The 20,032-nt window shown below is 40.5% G+C and overlaps 5 protein-coding genes and 4 non-coding genes across 9 annotated transcripts in view; 7 read left to right on the forward strand and 2 right to left on the reverse strand.

The window, feature by feature from the left end:
• Nucleotides 1-20,032, reverse strand: part of LOC135347803 (uncharacterized) — a gene marked incomplete in the record, with an annotated part of 825,189 nt that overhangs the window by 243,058 nt on the left and 562,099 nt on the right.
• On the forward strand, nt 364-3,101 carry LOC135347971 (prenylated Rab acceptor protein 1-like). The gene is made up of 5 exons (XM_064546143.1): nt 364-500; nt 559-904; nt 1,406-1,503; nt 1,946-2,047; nt 2,821-3,101. The coding sequence occupies exons 2-5, from the start codon at nt 594-596 to the stop codon at nt 2,931-2,933; spliced, it is 624 nt and encodes a 207-aa protein (XP_064402213.1). The 5' UTR covers nt 364-500; nt 559-593; the 3' UTR covers nt 2,934-3,101.
• Trnan-guu (transfer RNA asparagine (anticodon GUU)) lies at nt 2,118-2,191 on the forward strand. Its single transcript has one exon. It is a non-coding gene; the product is annotated as a tRNA-Asn (tRNA).
• Nucleotides 3,145-4,268, forward strand: LOC135347937 (dysbindin-like). Its single transcript, XM_064546076.1, has one exon. The coding sequence runs from the start codon at nt 3,209-3,211 to the stop codon at nt 4,139-4,141; it is 933 nt and encodes a 310-aa protein (XP_064402146.1). The 5' UTR covers nt 3,145-3,208; the 3' UTR covers nt 4,142-4,268.
• LOC135347843 (uncharacterized) lies at nt 4,292-7,071 on the reverse strand. Its single transcript, XM_064545936.1, has 2 exons — nt 6,684-7,071; nt 4,292-6,447 (listed from the first exon to the last, which is right to left on the reverse strand). Exons 1-2 carry the CDS (start codon nt 7,024-7,026, stop codon nt 4,292-4,294), a joined length of 2,499 nt encoding a protein of 832 aa, XP_064402006.1. The 5' UTR covers nt 7,027-7,071.
• On the forward strand, nt 7,121-18,063 carry LOC135347848 (glutamate carboxypeptidase 2-like). The gene is given in 17 exon segments (XM_064545942.1): nt 7,121-7,522; nt 7,793-8,084; nt 9,240-9,365; nt 9,480-9,618; nt 9,621-9,659; nt 11,297-11,399; nt 11,602-11,691; nt 11,748-11,833; nt 12,049-12,168; nt 12,457-12,539; nt 13,474-13,537; nt 13,827-13,983; nt 15,105-15,183; nt 16,560-16,744; nt 16,746-16,816; nt 16,953-17,136; nt 17,784-18,063. Coding segments are annotated over 17 exon segments (2,343 nt in total). The 5' UTR covers nt 7,121-7,205; the 3' UTR covers nt 17,992-18,063.
• Trnan-guu (transfer RNA asparagine (anticodon GUU)) lies at nt 9,679-9,752 on the forward strand. The gene has a single exon. It is a non-coding gene; the product is annotated as a tRNA-Asn (tRNA).
• On the forward strand, nt 10,918-10,991 carry Trnan-guu (transfer RNA asparagine (anticodon GUU)). The gene has a single exon. It is a non-coding gene; the product is annotated as a tRNA-Asn (tRNA).
• Nucleotides 15,249-15,322, forward strand: Trnan-guu (transfer RNA asparagine (anticodon GUU)). The gene has a single exon. It is a non-coding gene; the product is annotated as a tRNA-Asn (tRNA).

Here is a 20,032-nt window from a genome sequence, read left to right on the forward strand (position 1 = left end):
TAAATTTTCGCGGATGGACCATTACAAAGGATTTCGCGGATTTTATTTTTGTGGTTGAGTTCCAGCCTTTTGGCGCATGCGCATATCAACATGCAGCTGTACCTCCACACCGTTAGCCTCGAATCCAGGCCTAGCCTATAACGGTGAGGCACCCTCTTATTGTCGATAGGTGTGGTCAATAATACTGAACACGCCTACTATTCAATAAAGATATAAATTTTCGCGGTAGAGGCTCAATCCGCGAAAACCGCGAACATTTATACCCTCAAAAATATACCTGCTATACGGTATTATTTTACGCATGCGCAATCTGCAATCGATGATCTGAGCTGTGCAGAAAATTTGAACACCACTCCCTTTTATTTGAGAAAAAGGCGTGGTCTAAATATTGTTGTTGCTTCAGCTTCATTTATTATACATTGCTAGTTGCTTACATATATAAAGTGTTACCAGTACAATTACAAGTAGAGGTGAGACACTGGGCAAGTTGATACAGCAAGGTAAGCCAATCTTAGAAAATTAGTCTTTAAAATGAATTGAAATTGCTGTCTTTTCTAGATACGAACTATCAAAATACACTACGCATTAATATCATGTCAGAAGATAGTCAAGATTTCAACGAGCCTTTCACGCTCATCACCTCAACTGTGGATGCTCTCAAGTCCGGCCATTTGAACCCAAAATTGGAAACAACTGGGAGGGGATTTGTGGGAATTGTCAAATCGAGTCGCGACTGGGTAGCCAGCAAACATGCTGGTGTGAGGCCATGGTCGGAATTTCTTAATGTTAGGAGCTTGACAAAGCCATCAAGTGTCAGTGCTGGTACAAGCAGAGTACTCGCTAACTTGTTGCGGTTTCAAAGCAACTACCTCTTCGTGTTTCTTGGTCTAGTCATATACTGCATGTGAGCACAAACCAGCCAGATATCAATCATTATACGTAACCTGTAAGCTGTATTCCATCATTTTTTTTTGGGTAGGCATTTTAGGTATTACTGAATCAAAATGTCCCTTATGATTATAAAGTCCGGTCGTTCTGTGTATGCTTGTATTACTACATTTGTTTGATCCAAAGTATAAACAAGCCTGTGGAGTTTCTGTGTGTACATGGACCACTGTTATTTAACATGTACTAAATTAGATTCTCATGCTAGCCTCTTAATGTGTACTGTGTAGCTTAGCAACCCTATTGGCCTTTTGACTGCAATGGAATGTTGTTAAAGCATATAGTAGTAAAGCATGTCTATTCTTTAGTTGTTGGTCTGCCTAATGGTGACTGCAATTGACAGTTACATTTATATATAATTGTGTGTAGAACTGTGATACTGTCATATGTTAATGCTGAAGTCGTGTGACCCCCTCCCACACACACACACACACACACACACACACACACACACACACAGAATCAGCAACCCCACCCTCCTGTTTGCCCTTGCTTTCTGTGTTGGTGCATGGTGGTTCATAGCTGTCAAAAACAACTCGGAGAACATCAAGATATTAGGTGTGATACTGTATTGTTAAGTGTCTACCAACTTTATCAGTTTTCTACTTGCAGTACACAAGCACTATAATTAGTTGTCCCACAATCCCACACAAAGTATTAATTGGTTCTCTGCTTCATTTTTTTTGCCACCGCTTGCTCTTTTTTTTTATTGCAATAATTTATGGGCTGTAAAGATAGTCAAGACTACTGGTCTAAAATGAACTTTGTTAGACCTGATGACAGCACCTTTTTAGTGGCCTATCAAACCAAAAAAAGCCACTTCTCCCGCATCAAATTTTGCTAAAATGATCTGAGAACCAAGTAATATACTTAGTCTAGCCTCAATTTTAAATGTGATCATTTTTCAGTTGCTATGTTGGTGCATATTCCGTCTTGACTGGCATCTCCCTTTAAAGAAAAATAACTAGTTAATGAACGTACTGTATCTTTTCTCCCTCAGGACGTGATACAAGTACTAAGGAACTTTGGGCTGGTGTGATAATCATCTCAATACCTCTCTTTTACTTTGCTGGGGCAGGCAGTACTGTGTTTTGGATCATAGGTCAGTCTCATGTTTTAATTTGCAATACAGTGTGGGTGAGCCCCCTTTTTAGGGAGCTAGTTATCAACCAGCACTTGTGGCGCAATTGGTTAGCGCGTTCGGCTGTTAACCGAAAGGTTGCTGGTTCAAGCCCAGCCAGGTGCGAGTTGAACTTACTTTTTGGTGTTTATTTTGTGTGTTCCTGTCTTGTTCCCGTAATTCTGCCTCTGTGTGCGCATGCGCGGCGAGGTGTACGGTAGTGTGTTTGTGTCTGTGTGTGTGTGTAGACTGTACGTAATGCTAGTAATAAATAAATAATAAATGAGCAAATAGAGCTTCTATAGGTTTCTAGTCGCGTTTCAATGTGTGGATCAGCAAAATAATGTTTCGTTCTCGAGTTACGGCTAGTTTTGCTTACCTTGAAAGCCATTGCAGTCCCTTCGGACTATGTGTAACAAAATGTGGTGGCTATTCTATTTAGGAGTTAGCTCTGCACTAGAATGTTTGCTGCAAGAGTGAGAAAATAACGGTAAAGCTGCACTGTTTCGTGAGAATGCAGTAGCCATTAATTGTGGAGTTTGAACTTTTGGCAACCCCTTCTTAGTAACAATCAGGGTCGATCATTTCTCTTGCACCATTCCTGCATGCAAAGATTAAGTATTGAGCTTCATGTGCGGTTCTGCTAGCTTTCCACCGAGGCATCAACACCATTGAACATTAGTGATTTAAATGTGATTACGCAATGGATAATGTTAGCGTTTATGAATATCATCCACCTCTCCCAATATATGCAGGTGCCTCTGTTGTTGTGATACTGCTCCATGCTGCAGCAATGAGCACACCCACCCGTCAACAAACAGTGGACGAGGAGCTTGGCATCGTCATGGAGGATGTTACTGCATCCTGATTGAAGCACAAATTAAACTACTTTTCTCACCAACTTTCCATTTACATTGATCGATCAAATCGTAGATAGACTCTAGTTTCCACTATCTATGTATATATGTATGTATCACTATGTGTATGTATTTGCATGTAATTTCACATTCAGAAATGCAATGTTCCTGCGACATTTTTCGAAGCAAACCTTTTCCCCAGCGACCTTTTATTGAAGCAATGTCACATGACTCCCAAAAGGAATCGACGTATTCAGTTCTCCGATTCTCTCACCGCTTTATAGAAATGGCTAGTAAAGCACAAACTAAAGGCTCTCTGGCTGCCAAGAAGATGGCTGCTGGTGTTAAGAACATGTGGGATTACGCAAAGCGAGACTTCACCGAAAATGCCCCTCAAGTGAAGCAAGACTTTATGGATATGTTGGACTATGCCAAACATAAAAGTCAAATGCTCAAACGTCCTAGTCTACCCGGTCCAGCTGAGATCAACACTCAACTGGAGAGATCTGTGAATATAGACGTCGGAGGAGATCTACTCACTCACTTTAAAGAGGAATGGAGTGCTATACACTTCGCAACACATAATTCGGGGGTGGAAGCTACAAGACTAGATTCTGAAATTGCACAGATTTGCGATTCACTTTCACAAGGTCACACCATCATACAGCGTTGTCATGACGAGTTTTCACAATTACCGGAAACTATCACTGCAATCCAGGAAACTCAAAACAAAGTGAACAGTTTGGGTGAACTTTTACAGAAACTTGAGGAGAGTATAACAGAATATGCTCGCGTGAAGAGCCAACTTGAGAGCGAACGAAAGCTTCATTCTATTAGGATTCAATACGAGAAGCACTGTGTCGAAGGTGATAGTAAAGTGGAGCAACTGAAGAACATTTTGGCTCATGAACGGCAAGAAACTATCGATCAAAAGAAGAAACTTGCGACTAGACAGCTACAAGAGAGGCAGAACACATTCCAGAGTATGTTCAACGAGCAGATGGCTGAGTATCGAGAGAAGGGATCAGTAGAGCGTCCAATCAGCGGAGAGGACCCGAGGGAGAGAGCTGGTTCGTCGCTGGAAGAGGTTGTGATTGACGACAAAGACGGGAGTGCATCACTCAGTGACTTCCTGAGCGATGTTGTGATGGAAGAGCTGGAGAATAAAGAGACAGAGGAAGAGGAGGAAGGGACTGACCCTGTGGGAGGCAAGGAGTAGATACGAACTATTTGTGTGTGCATAAAATTATGTGTGATAAAATTATTAGTTTAACTTTAGTAGTTTGTACATTAATTTTTGTTATCACTTTTTAATGTTGATTTTTAAGTGTGGTTACCACAGTATGTACATGTGTGATTGGTAACAAAATTAATAAGCAAGATCTGTATCCACAGATTCTGAAACATATCCATCAAGAACGCTAAAAAAATAATACAATATTTTTATTATACTCAAATAAATAGCCCTTGTTATATTGCTAATTGGCTCTAAATAAATAAAAATAAAAATATAAATAATAATACCCCCAACACACTCCAATATTTTTTTCCAGTGTGTGCAGCATCCCCTTTTCTTCCCCAAATTAACTATTGATGCAGTAGCAGAGCGTACGGAGGGTGGGTTCCTGCAGCACTTCACTAAGCTCACAACACCAAACAAAATTAGTGCCGTGCCAAGTATTGCACCCGCTAATAATGTACTTTCACCCATTAACCATGGGATAAATTTTGCTAGTTGTATCAGACGCCAACTTGAAAGTTCGCATTCATGGAAATTTTCGGTAAGTTTTTCAAAAAATAACATTTGAAGGTTATCGGATGTATAGTTATAATCGGTGATGACTGCTTTCTGAATTAAATCAAATGTATTTTGATGTTTCAATGCGGTCAAATTTTTGCAGTCAAGCAGTGAATCACAGAAATCTTTCGTACGAACGATGTTTGCACATTTGGAAGCTCCGATGTCGACAAACACTTTCCACAATATTCTGGCACAGATGACATCAGACGAGTAAGTGCAAACTGTTTTAAACATCGATAGCTCTTTGTAAGAGTTGTGAGCTGCAAATAATATTCGTCCTGCCACAAATGGATCACTATTGAGTAGATCCTCTTGAATTAAATAGCTGACAGCTAACACCTTGTCCACTTCTAGAGGATCATTTTTTATCTCCGAAAGAACTGTTTGAAAATGGTCTATATTGAGACGTTCTAAATATTTGATAGTAAAGTCCTCCTTATCATTTAACTTCTCAGACTGTCCATATTGACGTTTCAGAAGTTGCATTAAATAGTTAGAATAAAAATCAATGAATTTCCTTCTAAAACCCTCCCAATATTTGTATTCAACCATTTCATCAAGATACTTCCTGATTAATTTGTGCATTGAATGTCTTGTTTCATCACCAATGTAAATCTCCTCAATCAACGACTTGCGAATTACATCGTCAACACATTCAATATCCACAACTGATCCTAGAACCGTCTCTTCCATTTTATAGCTGGTTGGTCCTGGAAATTGGCTAAAAAGTCTACTGCATGTTTGAGTACGTTTGTCCAAATGTTTGTAAGCAATATCCATAACTGTACGGAATTTTTCTTCCTCAATGGTCACTTTGTTTGACAAAATTCGGACTGGCTGATCATTTAAATCTTTTAGCAGAGACCCAAAGTTGTCTATTCCTCTTTCCTGAAGCAGCCTTCCCACAACTTTAAGTGCTAACGGACATTGGCCAACAGCAATTGAGAGCTGGTCTGCTTGCTCGTCATTGATAATGGGCACATAATACTTCAACATTGCTCTAGAATCCTCTGCCGACAATTCCTTGATGTGTAAAGCAAAAAAACTTGTACTTGTAAAGAAAAGTTTCTCTTGGGAAACTATTACAATGGTCAATGTTGTGTTATGTTCGTTCAAATGATCGTTTATAATGTTGGTGAAATGTTCGTAATCGTTATGCAGGATATGGTCACAGTTGTCTAATATAAGAATTGAACGCTGTTTTAATTCTCTGATCCACTGGCATAAACTCATATCATTACTCGATGTAGTGCTTTCTTGTGGTTCTTTCACGTTAGTGAGTGATTTCATACTTGGGGAGCCTTCCATTTTGGATTTAGAACAAATATATTCTGATTGACTAGCTGTTTCAGTGTCCACGTACCGAACAATCTTAATAATGTCTGTGTGTTTCTCCAACAACATTTCACCAAGTCTAATAGCTAGCCGTGATTTCCCAAAAGCCGGTGGACCATTTATATTGGTGACACGAATAGAATTACGAAGAGTGTGTTTAATGAGCGTTCTCAAGTAATCAGCTCGACCAATAAATGGTTCGCTCATTTTCGGAAGATTTTGCTGGATAGATTCTCTGTATTCTTGTAGATCAGTAGAGCTTTGTATGCTAATTCCGTCCACTTTGGGTTTGTTGATGTTCACAGAAGCTGGCGGATACCAAAACAAGTACAGTCCAATTCCTAAACACAGTAGAGCAACCAGTATAGCTGTGTTCCGTTTAGAAATTCCTATGAGAGATTGTGGTAGTAATTACAGAGTATCATAGCCTGGGTGTGCGTGTGCGACAAGTATTACTGCACATCACAATGGATGGCATGTGCATGTGCATGTGTATCGATAGTGACCAACACATACTTATAGCGATAATAAAACCTAGCATGACACCAAGTTAGTAAAGCATGTTTGAATGAACACACCCACTTTTCATTCGGTAACGTTCATTTGACTAGTTTATTCTTCTCACCATTGACATTGGCTTTGGATTGCTGCACATCAATTTTAGTTGACTGTTTTTTCAGCCTTTGCCCAATCGTACTGAATGCTGGTTCATCTTCCAGAATTGTAAGAAAGTCTTCAAAAGCACTTCTGTCTACTTTAATCCTGTTATTAATGGCATCCAGAAAAATCTGTGTCCTCTCTCCTTCAGTGAGACTCACAAGCCGACTTGTGACTTGGCTTTTCACTTCTTCTGAGATGAGTCCTTTTGAGAAAGCTTTATCTGTTAGATCACCTACTCCACTCTTTAGGACATCCTTCAGATCACTGTATAATGCCTGAAAAGCACTGACCTCTGCCTCAGATGCCATCGTTTACTTAGAAATCTCTGCAAAAAAAGGAGGGAGGGTCTCAGATCTGCTAGGGTTAAGGGTTCGGGTTGATAATGACCTCTGAAAGGGGTCAATCAATCGACCCCAGCCTCACTTGACTTTACTTGCACTGTACAGTACTGTGGGAGCTCTGCTGTGGGAGATTTGTTTTCGGTGAGATGAAGGATCAGTCAGCAGACAGCACACAAGATAAATTGGATCCATACCTCATTCAGAACAAGGAGAGGCATTCTACTTCTAGCAGCAATACTATTGCCAATAGCTCAACTTTCTGGGTTGGTTTCTTACTGGTGCAAGCTAGTCTCCTAGTATGTCTGGCCAGTCTGCTCAGTACTGGTTACATTGGCAACCTGCAAGGGTGTGTGAAGGATGGCAGTGATTGGGGGGCTAATGTCAACATTGACGGCCACACTGTGTCAGTGCTTAGCTGGTTCGATGATCAGCTCAAGTCGGATAATATCAAGAACAACCTGCAGTAAGTAAAATCAGAGTTTTAATATCTTTGATAGAATTTTGTCATAGATCTCACTTGTTGAAATAAAAGCGTTGAAGTAGATGTTGTGTATGCATACACTGCACTGTATTGCACTTCTTCTAAGCCTCTCTCTAAAGTGGCATTCTGAATCTATCTTTATGGGTTCGTTCACATGTACAGTTAACATGGCTACGCAAGGGTCTAAAGGAGTTGGCGCAGTATAATTATGCACAGCTTACAGTAGGGTATCCTATATATCTCTGCTCGCAGCACCTTGACTGAGAAGCCTCACATTGGAGGCAGTGAAGAGAACCATCAGCTAGCTGTGATGATCTACCAACAGTGGGAAGGATTCATGTTCGACAAAGTGGAACTAGTCAACTATTCGGTTCTGCTCAGCTACCCCAACACGAGCAATCCCAACGTGCTGCAATTGTTGAATGCTAAGAATGAACTACTCTACAATTCTCATTCGAAACAGGAGCCACCTTTGACCCCTGGTGAAGACGACCCCAATGTGGCTCCACCTTTCAATGCTTACTCTGGAAGTGGGAAAACTTCAGTAAGTCTACAAATTTTGTAGCAGCCAATGGCGGGGAGTGTTGCAATTAGTAACTGTTGTTATCCGAGGCCGTGCCGCGGCCAGCGGGTACAGTAGTTATCTTGTTTGTTTGTCTGTTTGTAATTTATGAGTCTGCTTACCTGGATGCCATAGCACTGTGTTTACAGCATGGATAGATAGCCTTCACACTTCCAGTTATTAGTTTTAACAATGGCAGATTTCGATGTTAAAGCAAGCAAAATCTAAGAAGCTTGAAGTTGCACGTTGGCCTCTATAGCTTCTACGTGCGTCTTTTTCTCGAGGTGCGTGTTTACGATTAGCCTCGATCCCAGCCTCTCTCACTAGAAGGCCTGGTAACCATCGTTTGCGCGTGGGTGGATTCAGTAAATAATATTGTTAGTAAAACTGTTTGTAATCAATTAACCTTTTGTACTATGGTCACCCACGCGGTTGATTAAACTATTAGTGTCAAGAGAGAGAAATCGCCATCACAACTCTAGGCTCATACGGGGAGCACTGATCCTACTGAGATGGCATCAAACAAGCGTCTGGAAGCAAGTACATGTAGACTTGCCAGAGCCGGTCTATATACTGACAGAAAAACACCCATCACTCTACCACAGTACAAAAGAAGACAAAACCTGACTTTTCAACACTGAAGAGAGTGTGAGCAAAAGCAGAAGAGAAGTAGAAGCCATCACAACAGAACTAGTCACAAAACTAGTCACTAGTCTATGCCATAAATGTTATAAGTATTTATTAAAACTGCTATGATTTGTGCAATGACATCATTGCAAACAATAAAATGCACTTACCGTAAGACCTCGATTTAAGGCGACCCTCTAAATATGCGACACTTGGACATTTCGCCCATATAGCACCATATAAATTCATTTTTTTTGTGTACATTAAAACTCAACTTTCGCAAAACGTAATTATTTAAAAGTGTCGCCTTAAATCGAGGTTTTACGGTACTAAGATATTTGGTCACCCAGATTTTGGGTGATTGAGCGCATGCGCAAACAGTGGATACCAGGCCTTCTTTTCCAGAAAGAGGCCTGGATTCGAGGCTATGTATCGATCTGCATGCGATAGGTCTAAATAATGTATTTTGGATTGTATCACTATAAGTATAGCATGACACACTGTTTGTAGGGTCCACTGGTGTATGTGAACTATGGCACTATCAACGATTTCCTGTATCTGACACAAAACCTCTCTCTGGACCTATCCAACCACATCTGTATGGTGCGGTATGGCCAGATCTTCAGGGGAGATAAAGTAAGTGTATAATCATGTAAATTTTGGAAACAGGGTCTCCTTGAGCTTATGTGTAAATTACTTAACAATGACATTGAAACACGTTGCTTGTGCTGTCCTTATATAATTATATAGGCTCGCCTGGCTCAACATTTCAACTGCAGTGGTCTGCTCATCTACTCTGATCCGCAAGACTATGCGCCCAAGGGCGTGCCAGTATACCCTGATGGACCTAGTCTACCACCAGGGGGCGTACAGAGGGGTACGCTGAAAATAATCCTGGAGACCCCCTTACTCCCGATGTCCCTGCAATTGGTAAGTGTGTATTCAGCAAGCACTTGTGGCGCAATTGGTTAGCGCGTTCGGCTGTTAACCGAAAGGTTGCTGGTTCAAGCCCAGCCAGGTGCGAGTAATTCTTTTTGGTCAAATATAACTATCAACAAGATGCTCAATACAGCATTCCCGCCTTGCCTTTACATAACGGACACGATAACTCATACATTAGGGAATCGGGAATGGTCATGAATCTTTGAATCTTTCCAGAAAGATTGTCAGTGTTTTTTGTCGCTTTCGAAGATCGCCTACGCTATCTATACAATAGGCGCATGTAAAAAATCACTCTTCCCACAGACTATTGACTCCTAGCTACGTAGCTTGCTTGCAGCTGCACTTAGAAGAAATCAGTTTGGTTGATATAATTGTGATATCGATATTTGCTCTGACAGCATCCCCTCAAATCTAGTGCATTTGATACAAACTCACCTGTTCTTGTGTAGAGGAGCCCGCTGCAGCTGTATAGCTAGGGCAACACAAATTGTTGCTACATGTAGTATTCCAGCCAAGTGTGGGTTAGGACATAGTTACATAAACTGGGTTAGGACCTAGTTACATAAACTGGGTCAGGACATAGTTGCATAAACTGGGCTACGAGTTTGGGTTGAATTAGCTATATAGCCACGTAAAGTGTAGAACCTTCATGGTTAGGTGAGGTTAATAATGGTCACAGTGCATACACTGTGGTTGCTTAGTGATATATTGGTGGTCCCCTTAGCAGTTATTTAATCCATGAAAGATAGTGTAGTTAATGTGATTAACAATAAGGTAGATCTACTGTGATGCGTTAGGTTAAGCATGATGTAAATCAACAAAAGTGGGCGTAGCCAAACATTTTGCAACGCGCTTACGTGCACCTAAATCTCCCCCCCCCCCCCCTCCACAATTTTTTACTAGATGAAACCCTGCCCGTGCGTGCGCAGCAGGGGTAGAGTGATTGGTGCATGTATATGGACACAAAAATGAGATGTTTGAGCGATCTAGACATGTAGTACTAATGTGATGATATGTCATTATTCTACAACATTTTTGGAGGGACTATATACGAGGTATATAGTTGTTTGCCTTTCATTATTAGGTCGATCAGCAGCTAACGTCTCATTTTTGTGTACACACAAACAAAGCACCACACACACACACACCGCACGCACGCACGCACACACGCACACACACACACCAATCACTCTATTGCTGCTGCACACGCACAGGACATAATGTTTACTATCATCATTAGTCACCAGCACTTGTGGCGCAATTGGTTAGCGCGTTCGGCTGTTAACCGAAAGGTTGCTGGTTCAAGCCCAGCCAGGTGCGAGTTATTTTTAGTAAATCACTCAATCTGGAATGTCCTCGAGCACTAGGTTTAGGCTATTAACCAAAAGATTTCTGGATGAGAGAAAGCTTTCCAATTTTTTATTCTTTCTGTCACACTTGCAATGGTTAATTTCAGGGGCTTTACCCCCCTCCTCCTTGGATTTGGTTTGCCCCTTCTTAATTTAAACATGGTATCAACATTGCCCCCCGGGGCCCCCTTAAATTTGGAGTTTCAGAATTTTGCCCCTCTTGGTAACCTGAACCCTGGACTAGCACTGAGGCATTTTAATTTTACTTCTTTTCAGAGGGAATGTATCGTCGGCCTTACAGTGAAGTGATAGATGAGGAGTTAGTTCCCCGGATACCAGTGCAGCCAATATCTTATGGAGATGCCGCTCACTTCATGAGGTAGACGTGAACACTCAACAGTGAAAGTTCTGTCTGATAATTCGTATTCATTTTTTTAAGGCGACTAGAAAATAGTGAACATAGGCACAGAATGTTGTGTATTAGGTTCCTGCATTATTAGTAATTATAATAGATCTATAAATTATGTTAACTTCTTCTTTAATGGTTCCATAAAGAGATGTTTTGTGTATGCTAATTGTAGCCAACTCGAAGATTACACTCCACCTCCTGAATGGATTGGACAGCTGTCCGGAATTAGCTACAAAATCATGCAGAATTCCAAAAATACCAAGTAAGTTTTTGTGATTGATGCAAATAACGTGTTACTTGGTGACATTGTTTCGTCAGTGTGACCTGTCTCCAAGTGAACAACTATCAGGAACAGAGAACCATCTACAATGTCATAGCCACCATCTATGGTCGAGTAGAGCCAGGTGAGGGACTGAACGTGTATGCGTTGTTGTAGCTGGATTTGTTTTTGGTGGCTTCACAGTCACAGAACGAGATTTACAGTTTGCTGCTAAGTGCTGTCAAAAGCTAATACATGCAACTTCATTACAGTTTGTCGCACATGGTTTATAGACCTACGTTTGCAATACACATGACATAGTACACGTATGCCTTGCAAACCCGTTTAAAATATTTACAGACAGACAGGTGATCTTGGGTAACCATAGAGACGCCTGGGTGTTTGGAGCAGTGGATCCCAACTCAGCAACGGCTGTTCTCATGGAGATGGCTAGAACACTCGGTATACTGAGGCAAAACAGTAAGTCGTTAATTTCATAAGCTGAGAGAATGCAGTGGCTATAACATTATACTTGCTATTTTGATTGCGGTCAGGTAAAGGCTCGGTATGGTCTGTGTGTATGGTTCCACTAAAAGTGAAGTTAGTGGACTATTTAACAATTAAATTGGTTTTGACGTCTGCTCTAAGCTTTGCGAGACCCTCGACTGATGCTGTGAGAAGCATTTAATTTATTGTGTGAGACATTTTTGTACCAAGTTCATTGAATACAAACTCCCCCCTTCCCTACTTCTCCCCCCTCTCCCCTAGAATGGAGACCCGGTCGTACCCTTATCCTGTGCAGCTGGGATGCTGAGGAACCGATGTTAGTGGGTTCAACAGAGTGGGTCGAGGTGAGGAGGTATAGTGAAGCCAGCTAGCCATTGTGAGTACCATATTCTGCTATCTGAGTACCATACAGTGCATCCAGTCTAGAGAGTAGAATACAAAAATTGGTGAGTAGTTGTACTTAAATGTATCTCAAGATTGGAACAAAGTGTGCTGATACCATTGTAAAGGTAAAAGAATAAGCTACAACATGATTCAAAAATATTTCCCCAAAAGTTGTTGTAGTAGGAAATAATTTTAGGAGATAATGGGGGTGATCGTAAAAAAATGTACGTAACATCAATTATCTCTGGAACTAAAGTATTTTTGGAAACATTTTTCTTATCAAAAGTTAGACAATTTATTCAAGCTTACTCCGTGTAATTTTTAGACCTTAGCCGTGAGATTTTCTTCAAATCTCTCCCTAACCGAAACGGCACTAAAAACTAGCAATTTTGAGCACTGCGGAGGATGTATAGATATTTAAGTAACATCGAATCTTTCATAAGATAGCCAAACTATCTATAGATGTTGTGACAAAGTTCCAAACCTTAGCCGGAAACCGTTGGCCTATTCTCTCCCTAACCGATTACCCACTATAACAATTGGGTACTGTTTTATTAATCACCACAAACCCACCACCTTACGTTGTCATGGAAATTATTTTGGATAGGTTTTAGCTTATTCATTCGCTTACACAATGGTATCAGCAGATTTTCTTAGAAATGTTCCAATCATAAGATATTTACATTTAAGTACAACTACTCACACAGTTTTGGTATTCTACTCTTTAGACTGGATGCACTGTATTTATGACTGCTTGGTATATTGCTGTTGCAATCAATCCCTGTACAGTGACACCCCTTATCTATGTTCATAACATTGGGTGGGTTGCTATGCTACATACATGCATTTAAAGGCTTTTGGTTGCTATAGAGATGGGATATTTCCTCCTATTAGGACAAAGGAAAGTTACTGGGGGCCAACGCTCTTGCTTATCTGAATGTGGACCTTTCTGTGGAAGGTGAGCACATAATTATCTGTGCATTAATTTTTGTAAATCACTAGGTCAATTTTTTTAAAGTCAGCATATAATATGCCAGCGTGCCAACTTCTAGCCCCTGATATTTTGGGAATCCTTCACTCTTGCAGTAGTTTGTTATCCAACACTATAAATTAAGGCACAATGCGTTCAATACTTTTGTTTCTTATGCTCCAACGACAGTTAGCACTCGAGAAATCTAGCTTTTTACCAACCTTTGGCACTTTATATAATTATACTCTATTATTATTTGTATATCCATATCATGCAGGCAACCAGTACCTGAAGGCTCAGGCTAGCCCTGTCTTGTTCAATACACTGTGGCAAGCAGCAACGCTGGTCAAGTGTCCCGATGAAAAGTTCACCACTGTCTATGATCAGTGGATGCACTTCACATCCAAGAACTACAATGGAACTACTAGACCACTGTGAGTGTGGTTCAAATAACTACTGTATCATAACGTACATTGTTTTGCACGAAAAATCGTTGCAAATGAGAACATAAACTAACTTTTGCGATTTTGCAAGGATTCTGAAGTATCGTATAGGTCGTTGCGATTTATAAACATTAATCGCTAAGTCATTAGAACTCGCAAAGTTCGAATACGTATGTTTGATCCTCAAAAAATATTGTTGTAGGTGGTAATACAGTACCTGATTTAATGCCAATGTCTGCCCTCAAAAATAGAGTGGGCCAGTACTATACTGCTACCATATATTATTAGCGTATGCACTTTAGTCTAATGGGGTCAATAGCAGCTAGAGCTCCAGTATGCGCTTAAATTTGAGGATATGTGAAGTCATTTTCGAGCCCTACCTAGTAACGGATGTCCTTGTGACGAGTGATGAATCGATGCCTAGCTAGCTGCGTTGGAAGCGAGCGAGCTAAAAACATTCATTGACCAAGAACTGGAACAAAAAGGATTTAAGTCTCAGCCTGTTTAGACAAATAAAAGCGTGCCCAACAATGGATATCACAAGCTATAATTATAGCTACCGTGCACTGTACGGGCTAGCTAGCTCAAGCAAGTTTAAATTCCCACTCAATTCTTTCGCATATTGGAAAAGCACCTAAATTTGATGCAGTTAAGATGCTACAATCGAGTAGAGCTAATAATCCAGTATGTTGATTTATTTGGTACTTCAGTGGAATCACAGGCAGGCATATTTGGGGGAGCTATATTTTGGCCATTTACAAAAGCGACCTTTGTTGAAAGGTGGTTTTGTACACCTGTGGGACCCGGGTGCAGTGACAATTGGCCATTCTTTTGGTTTGGCTGTTCAATAGTTTATTAGCCGATTATATGCCATGACATCACGTAGCGGTTACACCCCCAGAGCCATATTGATAATTTACTGCTATCCATTTTTTTTCCCTTCTCTCTGTCATCATTGCAGCATATTTGACCTATCCCCCAGAGCCATATTGATAATTTACTGCTATCACTTCCCTCTGTCATCATTGCAGCATATTTGACCTATCCCCCAGATCGAGCCATATTGATAATTTACTGCTATCCATTTCTTTCCCTTCTCTCTGTCATTGCAGCATATTTGACCTATCCTCGGGAACTGACTACACAGCGTTTCTACAAAAACTCGGAATATCATGTATATCGATGGCTTACGTAAGTTTTGCTCTATGTCCCAAATACTGACCCAAAATAATACTGAGCCCATAAGTTGTCAACCAGCACTTGTGGCGCAATTGGTTAGCGCGTTCGGCTGTTAACCGAAAGGTTGCTGGTTCAAGCCCAGCCAGGTGCGAGTTATTTTTTGCATAGGATTTCATCTGGGGTCTGTCCCTGTGTATGATTAGTAAAAGCAAAAGTTGGTGCCAATCCTACCTATAGTTTAAAGCCTACTGAATGAACGCTGATGTCTCAATGGAAAGCTACTAGCTATTGCTAATACGCACAGATATCACATTAATTTTGCTGCAGGAAATGATCGACCATGATTGATCCTAAAAATGATGCCAAAACGTCCAATAATTGGCTGCTGCAATAGCAGAGCCTTGCAGGCTTGCAGCTTCACTCTTGCAGCTACCAATAGCTAGCGTTCTGGTGCAGAGCTATCTAGAGTAGCAACATTCCATATAAGTTTTGCTACGCACTCTTCTGAAAAGGCTGCAATGGCATTCCAAGTAAGCAAAACTAGGCATAACTCGAAAACCAAGCATTATTTTTCAAATCCACGAATCAAAATCATGACTAGAAATTATAGACTTGCACTTCATTGATCCTTCAAGCAGCTGTAGCAGTCTAGACTCACACACACAAACACACTACCGTATACCTCGCTACAATAATTACTAGGGATACACTAGGGTGCAACCTCGCTACGCATATTCATCAGATACTGTTGGGTGTGTCAGAGGTAGCTGGGCGGAGCTAGAATGATTGTAGGTAATGAACGAAATGTCACGAATCGTCAATTTAAGAACTAGCTTATGAGCAGAACGCTGCCTTTTGAGCTGTAGAATGGAGCTCAAGTGTCCTCAGTACAATCACTAATACGTCCTCTAACTTTTGAAGTAGAACCGTTACAGTCTGCAGCAGCCAGAGCCACTAGTTCGATTGAGCAGTGTCCACCGTTATCCTTTTTTTCCCGTCCAAAATCTCAACATGACCTGATTAGAGCCTCGCTTCGCTCGGAATAATAACTCAGGAAGTTCTTAAAACTATTTGCCAAATTTAATGATATGACATTATAGCAAACACCTATGTACACGCACATACTCATAAAGTGTCCACGTGGTTGAAAGCGTTTTGCGCTGTTGATTAGCAGAAGCAGCTAAACATTTCAGATTAGCGTAGCTTGCTACCTTGTTGTCCGCTGATGCATTATGTCCAAGACTAGTAGAGCTCTAGACATCGTTTGCATTTATTGATGGGCGTGGCTCATTGAAAGTCATTCTGGTATCCGAATATTTCTGCCATCCGGGTGTTTGGATAATTGAGGCTCAACTGTATATAGTATCACTCTCCTGCATACTGTACAGGAGAATGCGACTGACTATGCAGTCTACCATTCAGTCCACGACAACTTCTACTGGATGTCTCATTTCGGGGACCCTGACTTCACCTATCACGTTACTATGGGCCTTGTCTGGATGAAGACTGCGATACTGTTGACTACTACTCCATTACCATCGTATGACCCCAGGCGCTAGGCACTTTGGATTGAGAGTGAGGGAGATTTTCAACAGTCTGGAAGAGCACTATGGAAGCACCCTGAAGGCACAGAACATCTCTTTGGGTATGTTTGATAAGGGTAGCCTCCTACATGTATATTAATGATTGTGTAAAAGAGAGCAACTTTACTAAAATTAATATCATAACTATTATGTCAATCAAAAGCATAATTAGCTCAAGTTTGTATGATTTATTTTCAGGCTACCTAAACGCCTCAGTGTCGGACTTTAGTACTGGTTGTGTGAGAATGTGGGAGGATGTACAGAGAGTGGTTCAAGATGGCCCTCCATCAGAGAACATTGTACGCATCATCATTGACAAGTACATGAACGTAGAGAGAGCCTTCATACATCCAGAAGGACTGCCTGGAAGATCTTACTTCAAGTGAGTTTGTGTGTGTATGCAGGCTATACTTATGCCTCAGTGCGCATGCGCAAGCTCAGTATACAGTAGTGTGTTTGTGTGTGTGTCTGTCTGTGTGTGTGTCTGTGTAGACTGCTACAGCTGCTCAAGGATCAATGAAGTACAAGTAAGAGTTTCTAGTCGTGTTTTCTTGATATTTCGTGGATTTGCAAAATAATGTTTCGTCCTTGAGTTATGCCTACTTGGAATGCGATTGCAGCATTTTCGAGTGCGTAGCAAAACTTGTCCATGCATGGAGTGTTGCTGCTCTACTTAGTAGTTAGCTCTGCACTAGAACGCTAACTGCAAGAGTGAGAAGAGAGCTGCAAGGCTCTAGCTCTGCTGATATACAGCCAACTTGAACTTTTGGCATCAATCGTTCGATTCTGGATTCATGCTGTAAAATGTTCATCGTGATATATTATGTGTACATGTATATTAGTTTTTATTTTAGTAGCTTTGTTATGTAGCTTTGGCACCTCCACCGAGGCATCGGCATCAGCACCCGCGGTGCTTTCATTATTATAACAAATCGACTCTCTTTAATTTTTAGTCTGTGCATATATCTGTGCATATATTCATTTTCTGAAACAATCGTTTGAGTATTTACAAATATTGTACTCCTGCAGACACGTCGTCTTTGCTCCAAGCTCAGTCAACAGTTATGGCAGTTCCTTGTTCCCTGGAATCTCAGACACAATCTTTGAGGCCACTCAGTCGGGAAAGGAGGAGGACTGGAATAAAGTACGGAGACAGATGGATATCGTCAGGAACCATCTAAGATATGCTACCATGATTATAAACGAACCCAGTTTAGCGTATCATTTGGATTCGTAACGTAACGTTTATTTTCTGCCTTAATTGTAGTTGTAATTGTCACGAGAAAATGATTTATCCAAGCTTTCGAGACTTCCTGTATGTCTCAATGAATAGACGTACTGCATACCATGGAGTTATCATTACAGTAGAACCCCCATATCCAGCATTGTCTATCTCAATATTGGCTTCCAAAGTGTATGTAACCAAAGGGTCGTCCAGTTCTCCAGTGTAGCCTTGAGCCATTGCAGCACTGGCACAAGCCAGCACCAAGAGGCAAGCCTTGACCCAGAACCTGGATTATTTAGCTTGGCAATTTTAACAGCTGTTACCATGGACACAGGCATGTATATCTTACTGTGTATGTGCAGACGCCCACTAAATTTGCACAAATAAGTACATGTAGGTGGATCAAGGCGTGGTTTATCTATTCAATTATCGGGCATATTCAGTTATCCGGCCTGCCTCTGGAACTGGATAATCGAGGTTCTACTATATTTGTAGTATCATAATTTTATAGCATACACTCGGCCCTCTTTGTAGGGGTTGGTAGATTATGCTATTCTTTTATGCTCAAGTAAGCAGCTAGCCTATTAGCCAATTATTATTTTCAAATCGCCTATTATTTCCATTATTCCTCCAAAGCACAACATATAGACACATGACTCTATCTGTATACACTATGATTATAGAATGCCAAGGAGATAACCATGCACCACTACTTCCAATTGTTTATACTATGACTCGTACTGACCTGTATTTCTGTAAAATTTGCCTATTATTCTCATAATTGTGTGCCTGTATTATGCCCCAAAAATTTACCTATTATGCTCAAAATTATGCTAGCATATTCTACCAACTCCTAACTCTTTGTCTAGATCATTCAGAAGTTTGATCGGTAATATAAAACATCAAAGCGATTTTTCGCACATAATCTTTATCGTGACAACGTATTATATGTATTATGCAAAGTTAATGTAGAGTGTTTATGTCTTGTTCTTCACTAACAGTTGATAGAAACGTATGAGCAACATCTGCGATGTTCAGCTTGTCAATAGTAAATAGAACACACAGTGAGAGGCCTTGCAAAGCACCTGTTAGTATGATTAAAAATATTGGAAGTAGTATAGCCACCTTTAGTAAAACATAAATTTTTCGGTCTGGGAAAAGTTGCTGTTGATCACTTGAGCTGAATCGCTGAAATAGCCGAAATATGTATAAAGGCATAAAGAGTAGAATAAGATTGTGGATAAGAGATACAAGAAAAAACAAAGGAGAGATCACAAAATGAAATGTGCAAGGACTTATCAAAGACGTTCTTAACGACACGAGCACACAAAACAAGCCACTGCAAAACTCAATAATGGTACTTGAAAGGAAATGTGGTAGAAATACGGTGAATGAAAAATATAGAAGTAAAAACTTTGAGATGCTGACTTTTAGCTCAAAATGACTGTAACTGCAGACATCAAAAGAAGAATTGATTGCAGCTTGCACAAAGTAGTCAATAAACTTAGCTGTGAAGAAAGTTATTGCTAAATAACCAAGTAACTTCACAATTATAAATGGCAGCAGCTCACTGAGAACCGTTTCTCGAGGATGATAAAGAAAGTCTTTAAGAAAAAGAAGTATAAATATTCCGGTAAATATATAAGACTCATGCATACCACATAAAGTGATGCCTCTTTGAATATTGTCATAGAGCGGTCTTTCAGATGATTTAGCCACAATAACATTAATCGTGTTCTCGTACATGAAAGAGTGTAAATTATCACATGCGAAAAGTACCGAACAGAATGTTCCGTCATCAAACCATGTCAAACTAGGGGAGAGTATATTCGTGAGAAACAGCGAAACATCTGAAAAATGTGAGGCAGGTGCATTGCAAGCTGGTACACCCAAGTTAGAAACTGTAGACCACAGTATGTTCGCACAGACTTTTTGTGATGTAATTGAGCAAAGCTTTGCAAACACAGACACATTCTTGTAAGAATCATAAGCTTCTAGAAATATTTCTTGTGTAAGAGTATTCGTAAATTTTTCTTGAATTACCAACCCTAGA

The sequence above is a fragment of the Halichondria panicea genome, chromosome 14, assembly GCF_963675165.1.
Source record: "Halichondria panicea chromosome 14, odHalPani1.1, whole genome shotgun sequence".
NCBI classification, from domain to species: Eukaryota; Metazoa; Porifera; class Demospongiae; order Suberitida; family Halichondriidae; genus Halichondria; species Halichondria panicea.